Genomic DNA, 25,705 nt, shown 5'->3' with positions numbered 1-25,705 from the left:
AGTGAGAGAACATTGTACTTCATAATTTCTTCACTAAAGAAACCAACACACTTTTTCTTTTCTTTAGCAACAGCTCTTGAGAGCAAAATCTTATTAACTTTACAGTTAAATCATAGTATGTAGGTGCGTGACTGTCTGTTCTCTTGCACTTTTAAATTGCAGTAATCATTTACAGTAAGTCTGGTATGCTGTTAATGACAGACCAGGTCTTGGAAAAGGAATGTCAATAGAACAGTAACATAAAAAAAATTCACCAAAGCAGTGGTTTATTTTACTTTGTGTACACAGAAATAAATACTTCACGCATTTGCACTTGAAAATTAACATTTATATAAACACTATGACAAAATATAACTGAATATGATTGGAATAATTTCAGTCAAGGCACTTGATATTCAAGAATCCCCATAAAGACATAAGTAACAACCAGCGCTTTAAGAGATGTATATTATACTAAATCAGAATACAAACCATAATACGTTAACTTCTCCAACATCCATCAACCACATTTTATGCTTCCTTGTTTAAAGAACTGATCAACAGCACTTTTAAAATGTCGAGGCCTGTGAACTCTCCATATACAGGTTCAGTGTGGTCTCTGTGTTTGTAGTGCACTGCACACTTTGGGTTCATTTAAGGTTTAGATACTGTGGTAGGACATTGTTCCAGAACTGAGGGTCCTGAGCACCGCTATCTGTTTGCTTCTTCGCTTTAACATTCTGTTGATGTCTTTGTCTAGTCTTCTGTCTGTCTCTCTGTGCATCTGTCTGTCTGCGTGGAGGTAACACATCTGGTTTGGCTCTCTGCTTTGGTACTTTGGGCTTTTCTTCCTCTTCCTCTTCCTCTTCCTCTTCTTCCTCGCCTTCTTCTTCCTCCTCCCCTTCATGTTCTTCCTCCTCTTCCTCAGTCTCTTCTTCCAGTTCGTCCTCCTCTTCACTGGTTTCTCTCCATTTCCTCTCATTTTTCTCGGCTCTCTGCTTGGGTACTTTGGTCTTTTCTTCCTCTTCCTCTTCCTCTTCCTCTTCTTCCTGTTCTTCTTCCTCATTGCTTTCATGTTTATCTTTTTTATTATTCTTTTCTTTATGCTCTGTTTCTTCCTCCTCCTCTTCCTCTTCATCACCTTCACTCTGTTCTTCTTCCTCTTCACTAGTTTCTATTTTTATATTATTTTCTTTCTGCTCTATTTCCTCCTCCTCCTGTTCCTCAGTCTCTTCTTCCTGTTCTTCTTCCTCTTCACTAGATTCTCTCTGTTTCCTCCCGTTTTTCTCTGTTTTTATATTCTTTTCTTCCTGCTCGGATTCTTCCTCCTCTTCCTCACTCTCTTCTTCTTCTTCTTCTTCCTCTTCACTAGTTTCTCTCGGTTTCCTCCTGTTTTTCTCTGTTTTTATATTCTTTTCTTCCTGCTCGGATTCTTCCTCCTCTTCCGCACTCTCTTCTTCTTCTTCCTCTTCACTAGATTCTCTCTGTTTCCTCCCGTTTTTCTCTGTTTTTATATTCTTTTCTTCCTCCTCTTCCTCACTCTCTTCTTCCTGTTCTTCCTCCTCTTCACTAGATTCTCTCGGTTTCCTCCTGTTTTTCTCTGTTTTTATATTCTTTTCTTCCTGCTCGGATTCTTCCTCCTCTTCCGCACTCTCTTCTTCTTCTTCCTCTTCACTAGTTTCTCTCGGTTTCCTCCTGTTTTTCTCTGTTTTTATATTCTTTTCTTCCTGCTCAGTTTCTTCCTCCTCTTCCTCACTCTCTTCTTCCTGTTCTTCTTTCTCCTCACTAGTTTCTCTCTGATTCTTTGTTTTTATATTCTTATTTTTCTGCTCTGTTTCTTCCTCCTCCTCTTCTTCTACTTCTTCACCTCCCTCCTCTTCTTCCTCATTAGTTTCTCTCTGTTTCCTCTGTCTTCTCTCTGTTGTTTTATTCTCTTCCTTGTGGTCTATTTCTTCCTCTTCTGCTTCTTCCTCATGTCCACTTTCTTCCTCATTATTTCCTTCCTCCATTTCATTCAGTTTGTCTGTCTCATCATCTTCATCTCCTCTCTCTGTTTCCTGTGTCTCTAAAATGTCAGGATTCTCTTCTTCTCTAAACTTCTCTTCGCCTGTATCCATTTCCTCTTCTTTTTTGTCCTCTTCCTCAGTCTGTTCTTTCCCTTCTTGTTTTTCTTTGTCTTCATCTCCATCTGTCGCTGACATTTTTTCCTCATCTTCAGCTTCCACCTCATTCTCTTCTTTTTCTCTCACACTCTCCTCTTCTTCACTCTTGTTTGTGACTCCATCTTTCTTGTCTTTCAGTTCTTCATTATTTTCCTCTTCATCCACCTCCTCTTCCTTGTCTTCTTCTTCCTCTTCCTCTTCTTTTGTCTGATATCTGCCTTCCTCCTCTTCATGATCACTCTCTTCTTCTTGATTTTCCTCCTCATCTTCATTTCCTACCTCCTCCTCTTCCTCCCTCTCTTCTTCCCCCTTTTCTTCCTGTTCTCCCTCTCCTTCCACTGTCTCATTCTCTTCCTCCTCTTCCTCACTCTCATCCTTTTCTTCACTCTCTCCTTCCTCTTCATCTGATCTCTCATTCTTTTTATCATTGTCGCTTTCAGATTGTTCATCTGTTTTCTCCTCATTACTGCTCTCTCCTTCCTGCTCCTCCTCTGCATATGTTTTCTCCTCGTCTTCCACTTCTCTCTCACTCCCCTCATCCCAGCTCTCCCTCTCCTCTTCCTTGTCTTCACCACCACTCTCTTCATCTTCTTCCTCCTTTTCATCAATTTCTCCTTCCTCAGTCTCCTCTTTCTCTTGTCCCTCACTCTGCTCTCCTTCTTCTCTATCAGTCTCATCTCCACTTTCTTCTTCTTTAGTCACCTCTCCCTCACTTTTGCTGCTCCGTCCGCTATTGCTGTCATTCTCTTCCTCTCCAGCTGCCTCACTTCCCTCTTCTTCTGCCTCCTCCTCCTCACTTTCCTCCTCTCCCTGTTGAGTACTCTCTCCTCTATCTTCATAATTCTCGCTCTCTCTTTCGTCTTCATCTTCAACAGCACTGTTCTCCTCCTCCTGCCCAACCCTCTCAAGTTCATCTTCTTCCTCAGCGAGACTCTCTTCTTCACCTACCTCTTCCTTTCTCTCTGTCTCACTATCCTTCACATGCTCCTCTTCCTCTATTTTTCCATCACCACTCATCCACATTTTATTTTCTTTTGAAACTAGCTCATTTTGTTCATCTTGTGCACTCTGCTGTTTTATTATGCTGTCATCCATTTCCTCGATTGCTGATACATCCTGAACTGTGCTGTCCTGTTCCACTTCCTGTTCTAACAGGATATTGCTTTCTGTTGTTTCCTTGGACACTGATGGATGTGAGGACATCTCAATGCTTGGTTCTGGGTGAGTTTCAGAAAGAACTTCAGCTGCTTTTATCAGTAGTGGTGCAGCACTTGCTATAGCCATGGCTGGTAGTGATGAAACTACACTACCCACAATGCTCTGCTCAGCCTGTGGCTTTCTGTCTGGCTCTTCAGGTTCAACAGTTTTTCTGGCAAAATTATTTTCTTTTAGTGGTGACTGCTTGTATTGTGGTGATGAACTTGATGGACTTAATAATTTACCAGATGATGATTCGGTTTCTTTGGTGGCAGAAGATTTATTGGTTGCTGATCGGTTATTGGACCATAAACTGGAAAATGAGTGGCCTCTTTCTGGAGCTAAGCTTTTAATAAATGGAAATTCATGTTTCTGTTCAGTAAGCACTTTATCAGTGGGCAACTGACTATTTTTTTGATTGGACTGCAAGTTGGAAACTGATTGGCTTTTTTCTGCAGTTCCTTCTGATTTTTGGTTCTTTATTGGGGGAAATGATATATCAGACTTCTGAGGTATTTTACTACCATTTTCCATTTTGATTTCTATTTTTTCTTGTGCTGGTATTGCATGTTTAAGCTGGAAGTTTGGGTTCTTAGTCTCCACAGGTTTTCCCTTTTTTGCTTTAGATGTTTGTGTGGGTATAGAAACTGATAGAGGACTGGGTGTTTTGGATGCAGTTTCTGGCATCGGGGCTCTTTCCACATCTGATCTCTTCTTTTTTGCTTTCTTTGGTGTACGTTCACTTGGGCTTTCTCCTGTGTCAACATCATCCTTTTCTTTTCCTTTTTTTAGGGTGCTTTGCATTTTAGCTGGAATCTTGACTGGTGTTGAGTTTCCCTGTTCTTGTGTGTTGATCAGTGTTGATCTTACCTCTTGAGTATTTCTAAGGGATGGCTTGATGTCTCTTTGAGCATCTGCCTGAGGTGTTGATTCAACTTTGTTAACCTCTATGGCGTCCGAGGGCACATTTTGAACCTTTACTGGCGACTTGACCCTTTTTGTAGCTTCTACTGGAATACCCATCTCTTTAATTTTGGGAGATTTCGCCTCTTGAACTTTTTTGGCCGTTGTTCTAACTTGTTCAACTTCCTGAACTGAAGAACTGGAGAAAGTCTTTTGAATTTCAATTGGACTTGATTTGGTCTTCTTCTCCATCTCAGCAAGAGCAGTGACCTTTTGACCTCTGGAATCTGCATGTTGAACTTTACTATATTTGTCTGCTTTTGAAATTTTGTCCCTTGGATCAAAATTTGTACCGCATGTATCACTGCTTCCCTCCTTTTCCTTAGCTGAAATTCTATCTGAAGATAATCTGACCTCTACTGCTTGACTTTTAGATTTATTCTTTGTACTCTGGGTAGGTTTTTTGTATGTTTTGGATTGCATTTTGCTTCGTGATGCTGTAACAGAAGAATTTTGCTCTGCCATGGCAGGGTTCTTTGGATCTCTGGACCTGGGCTTCTTGTTTTTTAGGTTGCTTGATGGTGGAGATTCTGTCACTGATGAATGAGAAACAGAACCAGCCTGTACTTTGGTGGGTGGAGCCTGTTGAGGTATATTCTCCACCATCCAAGAATGCTTATTCTCTTCATGTGTCTGTCAAATCAAACATTACACCATTTAATTATACAATATAGGCCTACATTAAACTCAATTATACATATTATAAACAGTTTTTAAAAAATTAATTTTGTCATCTTGAGCACAGTGACACAGCTTTTGTGCACCTTGTCCGATATGCCATTTTCAGATGTTCCAACACTATGGCAGTCCTCTTCATTCTTTGTGATCTGTGTGACTGTATTCAAAAGAAAGACAGCTGTTCATTACTGACAATCATCTTTTTACTGGTGTTTTGGGTCATTTACAACTATATTTAGTGAATACATAATTGCGGTAAGCAATATTTGAATCATAGATAGATAATAAATGGATAAAGAGAGGCCTTGGGAGAACATACAAAATTGGAAAATAAGAAAATATTTACTGGTCCTGGCAGGCAGTGTGATTGAGGTAGAAGCAGATTCCACAAAGGCTTCAGTTTTAAACGTTTAGGAGTGTCTGTTGGAGATCTGGGTTGTAAGATGTTGCCTGTCAGGGCTAGTGCAGTAAAGCCAGTTGTAGGAGGAGGAAGATTGCAAAATTCTGGGCCAAACTGTGCAGATGAGCTCTCCTGAAACGCACACACACAACATATTTTCACACTCTCATTAGTTAATTTTCTATTCAGAATGTCACACCAATTCTATAATATTTTCATAATATTAATAATTTAAATATACAGCTTGATTTGAAATGACACATAAACGTGTTCTGTATTTACCTTGATGTTTCTTTGTTTTCATTACACATCATATGTCTCATTTCATCATGCTCCTTGGTAAAGTACACTAACTATATTAAAATAACTTTATTTTCAACTTTATATCTATATATTGTAAATTTTAACTTTATATATATATATATATATATATATATATATATATATATATACACACACACACACACACACACATCATTTTCACACAATAAAATATTACATTTATGTTATTTCACTCTTTGTTTAGATGATCATACTTTTAAAAATGATTTTTTACAATAATATAATTTTATAATAATTTATTTTTATAATGGAGTATTCTTATTTTAAGATTGAAAATCTGGATCAGGGAAAGGATAAAAGAATAAAATATATTCATGTATGCATAGAATGTTTCCAAGCTAGTTTTAATGTGACCCTCATATAACAAAGAGAAAGTGTAGAGATCTGTTAATTTTAGTAATAATCAACCCGTTACATACCCAAAGCTAAAGAAATGCCCTTATAAGTCTCCCTTGTGCAGTGTATAGATGGCCATAGAACCTACATAGAACACAAGAAGTCTAACACCTACAGTTATGGTACCCCAATTCTGTCAGAAAATGCAACACTTCTCTCAGAAAATTGTTCCAATTGCAAATGTTTTGGTATTCACGTGCTTATTTTTTTTTTGTTTGCACTGCAACAACACAAAAAAAAACAGAGAAGAAAAGTTGGTAAAATTTCACACAGAACTCAAAAATGGACTAGACAAAATTATTGGCACCTTGTCAAAATTGTAAGAAATCATTGCTTTTCAAGCATGTGATGCTCCTGTAATTTGTATTTAGACACACCTGTGGCAAGTAACAGGTGTGGGCAATATAGTAATCACACTTTCAACCTTTTTTTTCAACCTCACACTTTTTTTAATGTTCCTGTGTCCACTGTGTGCGCAATATCATCAAGAGGTTTACAGCCCATGGCACTGTAGCTAACCTCCCTGGATGTGGACGGAAGAGCAAAATTAATGAAAAATTACAACGAAGGATTGTTCGAATGGTGGAATAAAGAACCCACCATTCGAACCCACCACCATAACTTCCAAACAAATTGAAGCTGATCTGCAGACACAGGGTACAACAGTGTCAGCTCGCACTATCTCTCGCCATCTGAATGAAAAGGGATGCTATGGTAGGAGACCCAGGAGGACACCACTGCTGACACAAAGGCATAAAAAAGCAAGACTGGAGTTTGCCAAAACTTATGTGACAAAACCACAATCCTTCTGGGAGAACATACCGTGGACAGATGAGATAAAAGTAGAGCTTTTTGGTAAAGGACATCATGGCACTGTTTGCAGAAAAAGAAAAGAACACAGTCCCTACAGTCAAACATGGTGGAGGTTCAAAGATGTTTTGGGGTTGCTTTGCTGCTTCTGGCACTGGATTCCTTGATTGTGTGAACGGTATCATGAAATCTGATGATTACCAAAGAATTTTGGGCCCAGCGTAGTGGCCAGTGTCAGAAAGCGGCGTCTCCACCAGAGGTCATGGGTCTTCCAGCAGGACAATGACCCAAAACACGCTTCAAAAAGCACTCAGAAATGGTTACAAACAAAGTGCTGGAGAGTTATGAAATGGCAGCAATGAGTCCAGATCTGAATCCCATAGAACACCTGTGGAGAGATCTCAAAACAGGGAGAAGGCATCCTTCAAATCTGAATGACCTGGAGCAGTTCGCAAAAGAAGAATGGTCCAAAATTCCAGTAGAGAGGTATAAGAAACTCATTAATGGTTACAGGAAGCGATTGATTTCAGTTATTTTTTTCCAAAGGGGGTGCTACCAAATATTAATTTAAGGGTGCCAATAATTTTGTCCAGTGCATTTTTTGGGTTCTGTGTGGAATTGTATCAGATTTGACTTTTCTTCAGTTTTTTTGTGTTGTTCCAATGCAAACAAAAAAAATAAACATGTGAGTACCAAAACATTTGCAACTGCAACAATTTTCTGAGAGAAGGGTTGCATTTTCTGACAGAATTGTAAGGGTGCCGATATTTTTGGCCATGACTGTAACTTGTTTAACTCAAGCAGTCAGTTTCTTACTCTCTGTCTTCGTCTGGCACGTGTTGATAGGCTCCAGCGGTGAGAAGTTGGAAGAGATGAGGGGAGAAAGGTCTGTGACGAGACTAAAGCAGGTGCTGGGTTTGGAATATGCTCTAAAGGTTGCCCCTGTAACATTGAGGTGTAACACCTGTCCAGGTAAGTGTAGGTAACATCTTCATCCTCTAAACAAAATTCTTCACTCTCCTGTTGCCGTGGCCGTGCGAACACCAGCATGTGACTGGAACCACATGCCACCTACAGCACATATGCACAAATATGATAAGCACAGCACTTAGTAAATACAAAAATACACAGTTTCATGTAATAATTATAATGTAATGTAAATGATAATTCCTTAGGTCAACATGCATAGGAAAGCATGAACATGATAAAGGAAGTATCAGAAAACTTACAGTCATGACAGTGTAATCAAAGAACCTCTGGCACACAGTTGGACTGAACTGATTGGTGAAGTTCTCATCTCCAAGGCCCAACATGCCATGACGGCCATCTCCAAATGTGTAGAGAAGACCACTGTCTTAAGCAAAAAACAGAGAATGCGTGCATTTAAATACTATATAACTATATAATGCATAAATGTGTGTGTGTGTGTGTGTGTGTGTGTGTGTGTGTATATAACCTATATAAACTATGTTAATTTTTTTGGAAATGTTAAATGTGAACTAAAATAATGGAATGTGTATGAAATGGCTACAAAAGGAGGAAAGGTGATGAAAGGAGGAGCTGGGGATGTAAAAGGGTAATTCGCTCCTGAGAAAGCGATAAAGCTGCTGAATAATATTGAATAGACCTTATATAGGAATTACAAGATAGGCATTGTGGATCAGTTGAGAGTCAGTCGATGCAAGCTTGACTCACGTGACCAGCTGGAACTAGCACTATTCTTGATTTATTTGCATACCACTTACACTTACAACGTACCACTTATTAAAAACTGATTGCACCACATTTTAAAATGTATGACAATATATTTAGATGCAAATTTAAGTAAATATTATACTTTAGGTTAATCACTTCAACAAAAAAATTTACTGATAATCACAGTTAATTATTTTAATCCTCTGACAGCTCTAATTTAACAGTGTGTATATTTTACCTGTTATTAGTGCACTGTGGTTTTCACCACATGTGACATGAGTGACCCTGCCTTTCCTGAAGTAGCCAACAGCAACAGGTGTGTCTGCTAAAAACATAAGTGTCCCCAACCCCAACTGCCCAAACTCCCCACGGCCAAAAGAATATAACTCACCCTCTACAGGAAAGAGAGTTAAAAACATAATTAACATCAAAACAAACAATGAGAGAAAAAAGGGAAAGAAAGGCAATTGTAAGTGTATTATATGATATGAAAGTCTATATATATATAGTATTTGGAAACTTATTTGCATTTGTCACTGCATTAGATAACAACATATCAAGGTTTTGATTTCAGTTTTAAATGCCACTTGGTTTGATATTTTGTTATCTAGTGGATAATAAAATGTATTTACAGTTTTTCTCAGTCGCATTGGTGCATTTCTCGATCCCCAATGTTGGTGCGATAGCACCGAAAACACAGCGGTGGTCTCTTACATCAACCACTGAGGAGGTCTGCGTTCACGCCCCCTGTACAGGCTGGCGTACCAGATCAAAATATGTGCATTTCTCAAAACAATTTGTACAAACAGCACCACACAATGGATTTCCTGCAAAAGCCTGTAACTTACTCAAAATCTTTAGTTCATCTCTCAAAAGTAAGTATTTATGTCAATGAACATATCAGTGCCATCAGAATGAAAAGTCCTTGTTTCATTGTTCACAAACAAGATAGTCAAAATGCTTAGTCATGTTGTCAATATAACAGTGCACTCAGTTAGTATTACCTGCTGTAATACTATGACAAGAGTTTGGATGAGAGTTACTGTACTGAAGTGCAGAAGGCTGTGCTTCTTATGTATGCCATATATCCATTTCAAAAGTACAAATTTAAACATTACTGTATGTGGGATATGTTTTGAAATGTTTGAATTATCGAGGATATGGTCAATCTCCCAATATTTAGCTGCACCTTTCAGGCATTGTAAGGCCATGATTGACAACATGGTCCACAATAGTGGCCTTTATTTCATCTACTGTAATATGCGCCTCTGTCCTTGGCCTCTTCTGCCTCTTCCTCTGTTTTGCCTCTGTACCCTTCCACCAAGCATCCTTACTCTTCTTCCTCTCGGCTGTTGACCCTGATCGTTTTCTGGATGTTCATATATCGTCAGAATTTGTAACTCTTGTGTTGTCCTCTGTCTATATATGCTTTCCAATTGAAGGTTCATATGTACCTTTGAGCTATTTCAGAGAACTGGTTTATAATTGGTTGATCTATATTCTCTTCGTTAGTGAAAGTCAAGATTCACTTTCACATTCAAATTTACAAAAAGTCTAATAGAAATGTGTAGAAAATATGTTTGACAGTTTATGACAACTAGATCAACCATTCTGCATTTAATGACTTATAGGATGAACTAATTACTAGATGTTTTGAGGGGTAAGACTATAGCACAGAGAACTGTATAATACATTTTGAGCAACATGATATTAGCAATTGAAAATGTAGGAAACCGCAGACAAATGTACATAATCAGTTGCATGAATGTACCAAAGCAATCGCAACTTGTTCAAAAGAATGAGAAACTGCTTTTATGATGTGCACAAGTGACTAGATGATGTGGAGGTTGAACAAGTAGTTTTGAAAAATTCATTTCTGATCTGAGAAATGCACCAAAGCGACAGAGAAAAATGGTAATGATTGAAATTCATGCAGCTGAAGTGTGCAAATGTTTGTAGAACACTGTTGTGTATATTTCCATCACCTGTAAGGGCTAGTGTGTGCTTGCCTCCACATGCCACCTGCAGAACACCGTGCAGAGATTCAACTTGCTGAGGGTGACTGTGGTTGGTCAGCTGATGAGCAGAAAGACCCAGTCGTCCGTCTGCACTCTCTCCGAAAGTAAAAACATCCCCATTATCTGAAACATACCAAATTCCCCACAATTTATTTATCCAGGTGCTAAAGTACTTCCTCAAAAATAAGTAACAGCATGGTTTTCATGTTCATGATTAATTTGTGAATAGTGTTGATTGACAAACGCTCACCTGTGACCAGAGCTGAGTGTCTATATCCACATGAGACCCACTGAATGGACTGTCCCAGTTTCAGCTCTTTTGGCAATAAGGCATGACTGTCATCCCCCAAACCAAGCTGACCAACAGAGTTATCACCCCACAGAAACAGCCTGCCATCCTCTAAAAATGTACAGATTTATTATTTAAATCAATATCGATTATCAATGCATTTGTATTTACAATAGAAGGTTTATATCTAGTATAGAAAGAATCAGTTACATATCATTGTTACCTGTAAGTGCAGCAGAGGTGTGGCCACCTGCAGAGAGCAATTTGATTGGAGCATAGTCACAAAAGGGATGGAGCCGCTGGAAAGAAATGCTGTCGTTACAGTGGCCCAGTCCCAGCTGTCCATCACTGTTTCCTCCAGCTGCAAAAATGTCCCCTTGTGCTGGAGAAACCCCACAGATATATTCACTTACCTACTTCATCTTACTCACAATTCTGTGATAAATAATAATAATAATAATTTTATTCGGCAAGTACTCATTAAATTGATTAAAAGTGACAGAGACATTTATAATGTTACAAAAGTGTTGTACTCCGTAGTGTTGTTTGCCTCTGAATAAAAAGCTATACATACAGGTGCTTACGAGTGTGTGATCAGTCCCACAGGCAACAAACTGAGCTCTCTCCCCTTTAAGAACTGTGTAGACAAATAAAAAGGTGAATAAGAAAACCGAGTGTGATCTTTATAAAATACCACGCATGCATGTCTGTGTCTCACCTTTAATACAGGTTGGTTTATTCACCGGTCCTTTGATTTGAAGACCAAGCTGACCTCTGTTATTATTTCCAAACACAAACAAACGGCCCTGCTCTGAAAAGAGATAATTAAAGAGACTTGTATTACAAAATATAGCTACAGTTACAAAATTACAAGGTGAGTATAGAAAGATTACAACCTGTTACAAAGGCAGAGTGTGACTGTCCACATGAGATGTGCACAGGTATATCATCCTTTAGCCATAACCTGCTGGGTACATTGTTTGCTATTTTACTCTTTCCAAAGGTGAATACAGCACCTGTTTCTGCAATAAGGAAACATAGAAGTTCAGTACAACATATACCCTCAGTAACAGTTGTTCACATGGAGCAAAGAGCAAACCTCCACACGCTCAGCAAGATGGTCCGTTTAAATCCTTAGAAAGCTTCCAGCTTCCCAGAATAGCCTGTGTGGGTAATGCTCTAGGAGCTCAAAGACATGATTATGGTGTCACATACTGTGAGTCTTACAAGCATGTGCTTGTAAAATACACATACCTAAATAGATAGATAGATAACTAGACAGACAGACAGACAGAGAGAGACTGATAGACAGACAGACAGACAGACAGACAGACTGATAGACAGACAGAGAGAGAGACAAACAGACAGACAGACAGACAGACAGACAGACAGACAGACAGATAGATAGATAGATAGATAGATAGATAGATAGATAGATAGATAGATAGATAGATCACTAAAGGTGGAGTTTACCTGGTATTTCTGTGTCTGTTTCTCCTGTCATCACCTCCTACACCTCTGTTCTCAGATGACATTCCTGAACTGTCAGCTGTTCCCTGCTGAAGAGTTACAGCTGAACCGGAAGTAAACGTTACCCTGGCAACCGAAAAAAGAAAGAAAACCCTAATCAGGGTTTTCTCTTTGTTGTAACTTTACAGTTATTTGATTTATGAAGAAAAGAAACATATATTATAGTAATGGAATATTGTAAAGAAGGTGTAGAGAGAGAGAGAGAGTTTTTCACACGATGGCAGGGTCTGTGGAATCGGGTGTGATAAAAGAGTACGTGCACGAGAGCTGTCGCTCATCACACACACTTACTTGTCCCGCTCCCTTTCCGTCCCGTTAGCCACGCCCCTAATGTTGCATGGCAGGGAGCGCGTGGAAATGATTTGATATGGCTGTGCCACTTTGAGCTCTGCATGTATGTCAGTAAAATGTCTGCTTTCAAAAACAGAATATATTTTAGTCTGAAATCTGCTAAATGTTGCCAAAGCAGGAATTTTAGGTGAGTCGGTAATTTTGCTGCTGTCTAAAATTTTGAGTGGCATTGTATAATAACATTAATTAATAATATTAATTATTGCATTGCATAATGCTTAACAGAGAATTAATTAATTACACAGCCATGGATGTAATGAAAGGTACAAGCTGATCGGTTAAGCATAAAAAATTGACATTGAAAAATAAAAGACTTTTGATGGATACATTTTAATTAATAAAAGAGTAGTTGGCTAATAACATAGCCCTTTTAAATACATAACGTATTCTTTTTTTCTTTTTTTACCCATTTAAGTTTTTAATCATTTTAAATAATCTTTGTGCTTGGAAAATATTTTTGAATATATAAATAAACTATTCCTTCAATTTATGAAGTCATAAAATCTGCTTTTATAAGATTTTAAAAATGTTGTTTATAAGGTTATTTTATTGACTATTTTTATAAAGTATATTTGAGTAGTTTTTTTAAGCTCAAGTAATTTTCCATCTGTATCATGTGTATTTCATGTCCACAGAGTGGGAAAAGCAGCTCTGGACAGCGTTAACCTGAAGGGTCGCAGCTTTCTAACACTGAAGGATTTTAATGCAGAGGGAATTAAACATATCCTGTGGGTTTCCGCTGACCTTAAACATCGAATAAAACACAGGGGCGAGGTACTGCAAAATATATTGCAACTAGTAAAGTTACTGATCAATAATATTCCCATTCTCAGGACTGATATAATAAACAATGTTCATTTATTCATCTTTTTATGTACAGTATGTCCCATTACTTCAAGGCAAATCCATTGCCATGATATTTGAGAAGAGGAGCACTAGGACCCGCATGTCCACTGAAACAGGTGCCATTCAAAGTTTGAGCCTGTGAAAGGGCTTAAATTTATTAGTGCGGTCTCTGAACAAAATGAATGAATAGAGACGGGTACGGAACAAAAGAATTGACACATAGACAGTTTCTCTCTCTCTTTCTCTCTTAGGGTTTTCTCTGTTGGGTGGCCATCCGTGTTTTCTCACACCCCAGGATATTCATCTAGGAGTCAATGAGAGCACCACAGACACGGCCAGGTCTGAATTCACACACATTGTAAACACTATGTAGACACAATTCCCTGAGTCCTTAACATGGTCTGATATGTGGGTGTGTTTGTATGGCAGGGTGCTCTCTGGTTTGGCAGATGTTGTGTTAGCTCGGGTGTATAGTCACTCATCTCTGGAGCACCTGGATAAAGACGCTTCTATACCAATCATCAATGGCCTGTCTGACCTCTACCACCCTATACAGGTTCTGGCTGACCTATTGACCCTACAGGTACTCACTCACTGATACATACACACACATTCACTCAAGTACATGCACTCACGTGTTCTTTTTCACTCTTACAGGAGCACTATGGCTCATTAAAAGGCCTCACTTTGGCTTGGATAGGAGATGGAAACAATGTTCTTCACTCCTTTATGATGTCATTGGCTAAACTAGGGGTCAATCTAAAAGTGGCCACACCCAAGGTCTGCCTTCTTCAGATCTGTTTTATGCATGCATATATTTTTTTTTAAATTTAACACTTTTAATTAACCTTTTGTCTTTAGGGTTATGAGCCAGATGCTAACGTCACTCAAGAGGCTCAGCTTCTGTCTAAGCAGGTATAGACTGAGAAGTCATGATCAGATTTACTCATAAGATCTACAATGTAATTAAGCATCTTTTTTTATAATGTTTGCTTTATCTACCATGCATTTGCATTATGTGTTTGACTGTGTATGTGAAATGATTATTTGTCTTTAATAATTCTCTTCAAAAACACAATAAATCTTGATATTGTATGATGTTTTTTATGATCCCTAGCTCATTTACAGTATGCAATTACAGTACGTTTACCTAATTGTGATATTCATGCTGTAGTTTGGTACCAAGTTGCAATTCCTGATGGATCCAATGGAGGCAGCACGGGACAGTAGTGTGCTGGTTACTGACACTTGGGTGAGCATGGGCCAAGAGGAGGAGAAGAAGAAGAGACTAAAAGATTTCCATGGTTACCAGATTACCATGCAGGTAGAGAAATGTCCATCAACTTCATCTGGTCTGATCTAGTCTATTTTTGTTAACAGACAGACTTTTGATTCGATTTTGGTAGTTTTTATGTTTATGTTGATTGGTTGACAGACAGGGAGTGTGGCTGCACCAGACTGGACATTTTTGCACTGTCTCCCACGTAAAGCAGAGGAAGTAGACGATGAAGTTTTCTACTCACCACGTTCCCTTGTGTTTACAGAGGCTGAGAACCGCAAGTGGACCATTATGGTAAATTGTATATGTAAAAATGTCAGTATTATTAATGCATTTGTGTATAAAACTAATAGTTTCTATTTTATTTTTTATTTTTTTCCAGGGGTTGATGGTGTGCATCCTGACAGACTATACGCCACAAATTCCCAAACTCAAATTTTAAAAAATATGTGGGTGGAAAAAAAAACACTAAAAACAGAATACTGTCATCTGTCTGTCATCTATAATTATAAATTATAATATTTATCATTCTTGACCAATGGGGGGTTTAAGAAAGAAGGAAGAAATAAACAATTGTTTTAAATGATTAAATCCTTTTATTTAATGTGTGAAAAATACTTTTAAAAAAATTAAATTATTTAAAAATTTCAGTGATGCAAATACCTTTAAGACCTATAGAGGGTGCTGTGACATTGTGAGAAATACTAGTATGCGTTATCACATTTGTGACCCTGGACCACAAAACCAGTCTTAACTGTCAATTTTTCGAAATTGAGATTTATTCATCATCTGAAAGCTGAATAAATAAGCTTTCCATTGATGTATGGTTTGTTAGGATCGGACAATATTTGCCTGAGATAAAACTATTTGAAAATCTGAAATCTGAGGGTGCAAAAAAATCCAAATATTGAGAAAATCGCCTTTAAAGTTGTCCAAATTAAGTTCTTTGCAATGCATATTACTAATCAAAAATTAAGTTTTGATATATTTACGGTAACAAATTTACAAAATATCTTCATGGAACATGATCTTTACTTAATATCCTAATGATTTTTGGCATAAAAGAAAAATTGATAATTTTGACCCATACAATGTATTTTTGGCTATCGCTACAAATATACCCCAGCGACTTAAGACTGGTTTTGTGGTCCAGGGTCACATTTGATATGCACTCCTGAACAAAATCTTAAGACCGATGGAAACATTTCACACTGGTGGATCGTAACCAGGTTGTAAGTACTGCTTCAAAATGCCAAAAGAAGAAACAGAAGCAAGAGACAAAAATAGAGAATAGGCTCAAACAGGCTGTTCATCAGCTGATCAAAAGTTTAAGACCATAGCCTTAAAAAGTTAAAATCTGCGCAAAAATATGGCTTTCATGTCATTGTCCTTCAGGCAGTCACACTGTCATGATCACCTTCACCGTGCCGGAGAATCCGACGGGCTGTCTGTGAAGACACAGGTCGATCCTCTTCCCAAATTAAGGCCCTTACTGATGCTGACTGCAGCCCAATAACCATAAGACAGCATCTGCGAGAGAAGGGCTTAAAGAAAAAAAAATGTCTTCAAAGGCCACGTCTCCTCCCATGCCATAAACTTGCCCGTTTGTAATTTGCAAGGGAGCACCAAACATGGGACATTGAAAGGTGGAAGAAAGTTTTATTCTCTAACGAGAAAAAAATTAACCTGGACAGTCCCGATGGCTTCCAACGTGACTGGCATGACAAGGAGATCCCAATGGAGATGTTTTCTACACGGCACAGCCTTCAGTGGGAAAATGGAGCTTCAGGTTGTGCCGGGGCTTCAAACGGCGGCTGGCTAAGTGGACATGTTGCAGCGGGCATCCCTCTTGACTGAGGGCCCTTGTCTGTGTGGTAATGACTGAGTCTTTCAACAGGACAACGCTGCAGTTCACAACACCCATCTGTCGTCGCTCTTTTGGACCATACTGCGTGTTCCCCTGATCTTTTTTGGGTCTACCACTTTACTTTTTTGTCCCATAACTCTCAGGATCTTTTAAGAAATTTAAAAGACTGTCTTACTGCATCCAACCTCGGCAGCGATGGTGCGTTGCGTGCACCCTTGCTTGTGCGGCTCAACAGTCCTGCCACGTTCAAAGACAGAAAGCCTTTTTGCCTTTGCCATCAGGAGATCATGACAGTGTGACTGCCTGAAGGAGAATGATATGGAAGCCATATTTTGGCGCAGATTTGAACTTTTTAAGGCTATGGTCTTAAACTTTTGATCAGCTGATGAACAGCCTGTTTGAGTTTAAATACGGTTTTCAATAAATTGCCTATTCTCTATTTGTTTGTCTCTTGCTCCTGTTTCTTCTTTTGGCATTTTGAAGCTGTACTTACAACCTGGTTACGATCCACCAGCGTGAAATGTGAACACTTGTAATGTTTCCACCGGTCTTAAGATTTTGTTCAGGAGTATATTCAGATTTCTTTAAATTACAAGGGGTTGGATGGACACTGCAATTAACTTTTTTTTTTTTACAAAAGAAAGGGGTTGCAAAATGCACTGAGCGAAAAACAATAATACAATTCATATTCAGTCTCTATAAGACTTTCATTGTGTCTCCTTAGGTTTCTATGTAATTATGGGATTTGGCACTGATGTCACCTTAAATCACTTAGAAACATTTCACATAACGGATACACTCTTTTAGGTCATCCCTTGCATGTCTAACTCTGCAGGGCAAAAATAGAGTCCAGCAGTGCAACGTGATTTAAAGTAAATAGGTGGTTATGTGTGGGTGTGCATTTAAAGCCGCTATGGAATTTTCATGTTATGGCTAGGCTACTGATCATTTCATTATAAGATATGCATGTGTTTTAGCATGAATGTCAGCATGCTTTAATTGTTTTAGTTTCACTGTGACCTTTCTCTGTCTTGACTGCTGCTTTGGAGGCAGTATCAGATCAGAATGAGATCAGACTGATATGCATTACAGTCAAAGGATTTTTAGGCTAGGACGTTTTTAGACTGAGTGAAACTATCAACTATTGAATTAGGTGAAGGCACCCAGCAAGAAAAAAAGACAATGTTAATGTACTAAGAAATCACTTCTCCAGTGCGTACATTTAAATGGTAAAAGAGAACAAGTGATTCTCAGGGTGAGGCAGAAAAGAACCTAGAACAAGGGTGGAGATTAGAGGCAGAGCAGAAAAACAGGTTTCTAAATCATCCGAGACATTCTTGTCATTGCAAAGGTGTTTCAGCTTCCTTTCTATGACTTGGTATGTACAGTTATTTAAACTGAAACCTTGCTGTGATTTTATCTCATCTAAACATTGTTTAACCCTCTTCAGCTGTGGCCTTAAAAGGCCTGTGTGTGTGTGTTTTCATTTTTGTATACTGAATTGGGTTTCAGACATGACTGCAAGATAGAAAGACAAATAAGAAATAAAACGTTGTAATTTGTTTTTAACTATCACATTAACAGTAGATAATTGGGTTCCTAATTGTTTGAATTTGCATCTGAATACGTATTAGGGTCCTCTTGTGTTAATTTGTAGAGCTGGACAACAAACCAAATCCCCTCTAGGCATTCAGATTAATTCAACAAGCCAGAAGGGACAGTTTCAGAGCATTTTACATAAGCATTTTAAAAGATTTGAGTAAAAGACATAAGTCCATTAAAGAGAGGAGAGAAGCATGCCCCTAAAACCCATTTTAAGGAACAAAAATCTAGTGAACTGTTTTAAATTTGCACATAAGTTTGGCCCTCAGATCACTGAGTTAATGAAAATATATACACAGATTTTCAAGAGGAATTGTCTTTTTTACAGGAGACTTAATTGAGTTCTCAGTTAAGTATCAGCTTTTAAATGTTACTTCTTACACATATGAAGCAATCTTTGACAGAAAAAGAGCATAAAAATATCAAATGCATGTGGATTTTGGCATAGCTCTGGACATGTTTGAAAAGTTCATTCTGAAATCTTTTCATGTTTAGACTTCAGATTATCTGAGCAAAGCTTGAGATGTTCTTCATCAGGAGAAAACTGTAACAAGCCAAAGAGTTAAACAAAAGTCTAATTTTTCTCTCTATTTGATCTCATTGTCACCTGCACAAACAACTGTGATATAATCTCATATCTCATGTGTCTTTCCTGTTGGGTTCATACATATTTTGCTTATGTGGCATGATAATGACTTTAAACATTAATTGGCCTATTCATAGCTCAAGCATGTAACTTTTGGCCTCAATGTTACTAATCAGAAAAGCATTGAAAGATTAGATTTTGTTAACAAGAAACAAATGTTATTTGCTCAAGTCAAAATAATTGACCCTTTTAACCCTTATTAATATTGTTAGCCTTTGACCTACACTTCATTTATATAGCCATAACCAGTGTTGGGCAGTAACTAATTATGCTACTAGTAACTTAGTTACTGTAATAATATTACTTTTTGCAGTAACTAGTAGTGTAACTAATTACTAATAAGATTTCAGTAATAATATTACAGTTACTATCCATAAAACAGCTTAGTTACAAATTCAACAGCTTGATTTAAAATTCAACAATCAAATAATTCCTAGATTTATTTTCATAATTTTCATGACTCGCACATACATGTGATGTCCCCAGTGCAGCAGGCAAGCTTGGAATATGGAAAAGCTTACATTCAGCAGATACAAATATTGCATTATATTGATTTTGTCAGGGAAAAAAAGATGATCTGAACACTGTTGTGCAAATTGTGGCTTTACTTTACTCTAGCATTACATCCCACCCACATCCCTCTGATCAGCATGTGGTACATTATATTACTAAAAATCTTTTTGAAAAATCAAAGAGTTTCTTACAAATTCATGTGATTTGATAAAATACATAATGAAATATAATCGTATATGGGTAACGGAGAAATTACAATTAGCTTCAAGCTACACGTGACAATTAATGAGATTAATACAACACTTCTACTTGAATGTCGCCCTTCAATCACTATTGAGTGTTGGTAATAACTTCTGACTGCGATCCGATGTGGATTTTGGTCAAATGATGAGGTAGAAATATGTTGTTAGTAACATTCTAGAAGACTTTTATGTGGAAGATACACAGTTACAACTTCTGTGGGGCGTGAAGAAAAAGTAATGTAACTAGTAGTGTAACTAATTACTGTTGCCAGAAAGTAATAAGTGAAGTAACAATATTACTTTTGAAAGGAGTAACTAGTAATGAGTAATATATTACATTCTTTGAGTAACTAGCCCAACACTGGCCATAACACATCTAGGCCTATAAGCAGTAGCTATTGTTTTTCGTCATGTGTGAAAATGATTTAAAAATCAAAGTGGTATGTGGAGCTTTTCACATGTTTTCAGTTGTTTTTTGTTTTGTTTTTTTGGATTAAGTTTCTATGTAAATTATTATGCAACTAATCGATCGATGCACTTTCGTGCCGCTCCCTATGTGTCTGTGGGCCGTGCGGAGGTTGGTGTCTTGCAGTTGGAATCTGGTTTTGGCCGATACGACATCCCAGACCGGACCAACAGGTTTCGGTGACGCCCATGAGCAAAAACAGTCAGGTATAAATTAAACGTAAGGAATGCAGACCTTCAGAAACAACTAAGCGCACGAGAGACAAACATTACTACTCTCGCATTAATCCTCATAAACCAGCAAAATGCAGATGTCCGAGCCCCTCAGTAAGAAGAACGCTCTGTTCACCGCCATGAACCGCTTCATCGGCGCCGTCAACAACATGGATCAGACAGTCATGGTGCCGAGTCTGCTGAGAGATGTGCCGCTGGACCAAGAGGAAGAGCAGCAGAAGCTAACCAACGACCCTGGTAGCTATCTGCGGAATGCTGAGGCCGACATGTACAGCTATTACAGCCAGCTCAAGTCCATCCGGAACAACATCGAGTGGGGCGTCATGCGCGCAGAGGAGCAGAGGCGCATGAAAGACACGACAGCGCCGGAGCCAGTGCGCGCAGAGCCGGAGAGCGACGTGGATCTGGAGCAGCTCCTGCAGTACCATCTGAGGGGCTTGCATGGGGTGCTGTCCAAACTTACAAGCCAAGCCAACAACCTGACCAACCGATACAAGCAGGAGATTGGCATCGCTGGCTGGGGACAGTGAACGGTGAACTGCATCATGATCTATTGGGAGATGATGAACTATTCTGATCTAATAGGATCTATTTTGCCTTTGTGGAGGAGCCTACCAAAGGGACTGACCAAACAGAAGTTAAACTGTCAAAAGTTAAATGCAAGGCAAACCGAGAAGGGAAAGTGGGTTTGTTGTAGTATTGGTTTTGGTGTTGATCACTGACGTATTGTAAGGGCTGCTTCTTGTCTTATGGCATTTTATTTGCACTGACAGTTTTTCCTTTTTTAAAAACAAAAAACAAAATCTCCGTTCAAATGGCTGGTTGCCACGCCTTATCTTGATATTTAAATCTATTTATGTGTTATGTATAATTGAAAACGTTTATTTTTCCATTCTTTTTCATTTTTTGAGAGGAAGGTTGTTGTCCTATGAAGTTGCTGTGTGTTCCAGAGGACTGATGACTTGAAGAACTGAGAGTATGATAGTTTGTATAGTGAGAACTCCTACTGATGGAGCAGAAACCCTGTAGAAATGACCTGAAACTATCCCTGAATTATCCTGTGAGTCTATGACGTGGATGGCTCTGAAAATCACCGTGTGTGTGTGTCATGATGAGCTCCATGAGATTCTGTGTTAAATTGTGCCTAAAGGCCAGTATGATTGTTAAAAACATTTGCTGTATTTTGTACTGAATTGTTTTTACTCCACAATAAATTTTTGTAATTTGAAAACATCTAATGTGTTGTTGTTTATTCGTAATCATGCTCAACCATGCATAATCAATAGGCTTACACACACCCTGTGCCTGTTTTAAATTAGCCTCACACATACTCCTCATTCCTTAGTGCTTATAAAAGTTCATAATTTAAATAACTTTCATTTCTGAGACTGCTGATGGATTAGACATTAGACATAATGGCATGAAATAATCAGTTCTAATCTAACATTCTGTAATCTATTCAATTCCCATTTATCCATTATCCGATTTAGTATGTGCATACAAGTAAGTGAGACAATGAAACAGATCTCTTTACTTTTATACACAAAGGTTATTTATTTTTTAGAATAAAAAATATACAAAGGGGCCATAAATAGGCTACTTGTGCCCATGTGAACAGACATGAGAAAGAAAAAGAAAAACAGTTATTGTACAAGATAAGTTGGTTTTGTGGTAGTTTACCATAAATTGTGGGGTTCTAATCTGTGAAAGATGCCAGTCCATTGGAGTCTCCAAATTTAGACGTGTGAATAAAAGTGATCAAAATTTATTTCCACAACACATTCATTAGAAAAATAGAAATAATATTTATATTCATATTTACATTTATGTAAACAGTAGACATTATTATTGCACAATGCCTTCTAGGATACCAAAGATTCTTCTTTTTTGGACCTAAACCTAAATAAACATTTTGACAAAAGGCGTGAACTGTCACATCATGTTCCTTGAATTAATCTAAATCACCTCGCCTTCATGTTTCTTACCATATTATGAAAATTCAAGCAACACATAACAGTACATAAAAAAAAAAGAAATCAGTAAACACATCAGAACATGCGTGATCAAATAATGCTGAGCAGTTTCATCCGTTCATTTTAATTACTACATCCCCATTGACTCCCTCTACCAATGCATTGATGAAATTACACTGTTAGACATTTCTGTAATTTCCAGTTATTTACTGTATATCACCCAGTGTAATACTGCAAATTCCCTTTACAGTAAATAACTGTAATACCATTTGTATCATGGGAATTTTCTGTGACGTCAGACCCCACATACAGAGACTTACTGTATTTTTTAAAATTGCTGTATACTACTGTAATGGTCTCTTTGGCGCCATTATACTGAGGTCGTTTTATTTTCCTAATTTCTTACATTTGGATTGACACAATTTGTCCTGCACCGTGTCTATAACGCCACAACAGCTTGGGACTGACTACTGGATGTGCATCGCTTCTAATGATTGGAAAATCTGTTTGTACTTAGTGTCAGAAACAGCGCGAGCGCTTGGAGTACATCTGTACATCAGAAATATACCGGGGCATCACATTACTGTCCGCATACACTGTATATAGTATATATAATGGGTTCTATATTGTTTTTTTATCGAGTCGCGCCTCGCCGCGCCACTGGAGTAGAGACACCCCTCGCTGCAGACTGTAGCGCGGTGACGTCAGGTACCTACGTCAGGTATGTGTTTACCGCGCATGCGCAAAGTGAAGTATGGTATGTCTATGACACGCATGCGCATTGCGTGTGTAATTTGCATTACGTGGTGACGGTAGGTGTTTTCGCGTCGTGCGTGACGTAACACGTCATAAAAACGCATGCGCATACTTAACAGAATACTCTACTAAAATGTAAAAGTATTAAGAATGCTAAGGTGGAAAAAAAATAAAACAATAAAATGTAATACAGCACATATACATGATTTTAACCATGTCTCATCTCAGGTAAAATGATACGGAATTACAGAGTTTATTCTGTGTAGTATATTTATTAACATTCTGTTGCACTTTACTTCACTGTGTTTATTGTAATATTACCCTTTAACGGCACCTTATATATTTCTTATTAGGCTAGTCAAGATTACAAAAGATAATTTCAGTTGTCAGCCCTAGTGGCGCAGCTGGTAAAACGCGTGGATTTCACATTTTGACGCGATCGATCCAGGTTCGAATCCGCCTTTTAGCAAAGTTTTTTCTCCCTTTTCAAATTTCAAATCACATCAAAAAAGCATTTATTTTCAATAAAAATTAAGGAAATAATCAAAAAGCTGTGAGGGAGGGCTTTATTGTCCCAATAAGGTGATATCCATTTAATAATTTGAATTAAAATTATAATTTACACTCAATAAGTTATTATTGCATACTGCTTTATATTGTAGTACAATACTGAGGTGCAGATAATTACCACTGTTTGCAATAAGTAGTTTAAATAGCAGAAAATCCTGCTATCACTTTAAATAGCTGCTGCCTTTCTTATTTTAATCTGTCCTCTGTCATGGTTCTTGTTTATTTATTTATTTAGTATAATTTTGGACATTTTTCTTTTGCTTTGGCAATTCTGCATGTGAAATATTTAAGCCAATAAAGTAGTTTTAAATTCAATTGACTACATACAGTATATTTTCAGTGTCTGCATCCTATTTTATGCATGGTGCCTCCAAAAAACCAAACTGATAACAGTGATCTTTTTTTTAAATTATTATTTCAAAGAACAAAACAGAAAATATAATTGTATATACAAATATAGATTAAGACCATAGACTATAAACATGACACATGAGAAAGAAAAAAAAAATTGCATCTACTCATTCTGAAATTCACCTCCATCACAATCAACAATCAACCGAGCAGTAGCCCTCAAATTCTTTGAATGAATAAAACCCACACAGGACTCCCCTCCTGCCATTCTCGACATACCTAGGTGTGCAGTTTTTAAATACAGTATCTCACTGCACCGTAGGCACTGGTCTGTGAATACGGCACCCGGCACTCCTGTCTGTATTGTGCAGAAAATGCACTCTAGTTCACGACACCTAATTTACATAAAAGAACAAACAATATTAAATCATTTTGAGGAAAGGCAAAAGAGCCATACAAGGAAAATATTTTAAATGTATTTTTAAATATTATAGGATGGTGTTAGAAAAAGAGTGTTGTTTGCTTTGTCTGTAAAGTACCTAAGAGATTTAATTTATAATCATCATTAACCAACTAAATTAAAAAAGTTTGTCAAGTCAAAATTTAGGTTGGCTTGGCTTGAGAAAGCATAGCCTGGAACAATTTGAAAGTTTTACAGTTGAGGGCAATACAGTCTATCAGGAAAAAACAAACAAAACAAAAAACAGATAGTTGAGATGAGACAGACAGAAAGATGAGAAGAGAGACAGACACTCAACTACTTTTTACAGTATTCACTACATGTTAAGGAGTTAAAGAACTATCTGTCTAGACATATGAAGTGGGCCTCTTCTCTGAATTTCGTCTCACTGACAATGTCCCTAAAAGTCATATGAACATGAAGGTAAATTTAAGAGGTAACACTTTACAATAAGGTGTCATTTGTTAACACTAGTTAATGTATTAATTAACATGAACTAACAATGAATAATACATTTGTTACAGTATCTATTAATTTTTGATAATGTTAATAAAAAAGATGACAAATATGAGAAACATACATACACACACACACACACACATATATATATATATATATATACAGTATATGTATGTATGCATGTATGTATGTATTTATTTATTTTTATTTTTTGCAATGCATGCAATTCATTACTTTATTAATATAAGTATTTCTGCTCTATTTTAATACATCTTTAAAGGCTAATTTTAGGCGAAATAAGACTTTTAAAGACCAGCAGCAGAATCCCTGTCACTTCGAATACTAACACATATCATAAAGCATGTCATAAATGTTTGAAATCGCACACATTTGCAATGACACTGTCTATGATTAAGACCAAAGCATCCTTACAATTAAAAGTCAACACAACACAAACGCACATTTATAAGAAAACAAAAGTAAGTAAAACCGAAAGTGAATGATCCATTATTGAACCGGCGTATTTACAGTAAATACATAGGTAACGTAGGTACGTGGCGTCACCGCGCTACTGCGCATGCGTTTTATAGACATACCATACGTCACTTTGCGCATGCGCGGTAAACACATAC

General features: G+C 37.6%; 3 protein-coding genes across 3 annotated transcripts; 2 read left to right on the top strand and 1 right to left on the bottom strand.

Moving 5' to 3' along the window:
* Positions 1–265: 265 nt before the first annotated feature.
* On the bottom strand, positions 266–12,630 carry rpgra (retinitis pigmentosa GTPase regulator a). The gene is given in 13 exon segments (XM_058788179.1): positions 266–4,934; positions 5,066–5,178; positions 5,388–5,511; positions 7,744–7,998; positions 8,157–8,281; positions 8,861–9,016; positions 10,608–10,763; positions 10,891–11,040; positions 11,153–11,311; positions 11,504–11,566; positions 11,648–11,740; positions 11,826–11,951; positions 12,403–12,630. Coding segments are annotated over 13 exon segments (5,856 nt in total). The 5' UTR covers positions 12,434–12,630; the 3' UTR covers positions 266–629.
* Positions 12,631–12,816: 186 nt separating this feature from the next.
* otc (ornithine transcarbamylase) lies at positions 12,817–15,493 on the top strand. The gene is made up of 10 exons (XM_058787597.1): positions 12,817–12,937; positions 13,446–13,584; positions 13,691–13,772; positions 13,908–13,995; positions 14,086–14,239; positions 14,314–14,436; positions 14,518–14,571; positions 14,831–14,980; positions 15,092–15,229; positions 15,318–15,493. The coding sequence occupies exons 1-10, from the start codon at positions 12,852–12,854 to the stop codon at positions 15,375–15,377; spliced, it is 1,074 nt and encodes a 357-aa protein (XP_058643580.1). The 5' UTR covers positions 12,817–12,851; the 3' UTR covers positions 15,378–15,493.
* Positions 15,494–20,414: 4,921 nt separating this feature from the next.
* Positions 20,415–21,737, top strand: mid1ip1a (MID1 interacting protein 1a). The gene has a single exon (XM_058787401.1). It carries the CDS (start codon positions 20,576–20,578, stop codon positions 21,032–21,034), a length of 459 nt encoding a protein of 152 aa, XP_058643384.1. The 5' UTR covers positions 20,415–20,575; the 3' UTR covers positions 21,035–21,737.
* The last annotated feature ends 3,968 nt before the right edge of the window (positions 21,738–25,705 follow it).

The sequence above is a fragment of the Onychostoma macrolepis genome, chromosome 09 (assembly GCF_012432095.1).
Source record: "Onychostoma macrolepis isolate SWU-2019 chromosome 09, ASM1243209v1, whole genome shotgun sequence".
NCBI lineage: Eukaryota > Metazoa > Chordata > Actinopteri > Cypriniformes > Cyprinidae > Onychostoma > Onychostoma macrolepis.
This window is presented reverse-complemented; position numbering and strand designations above follow the sequence as displayed.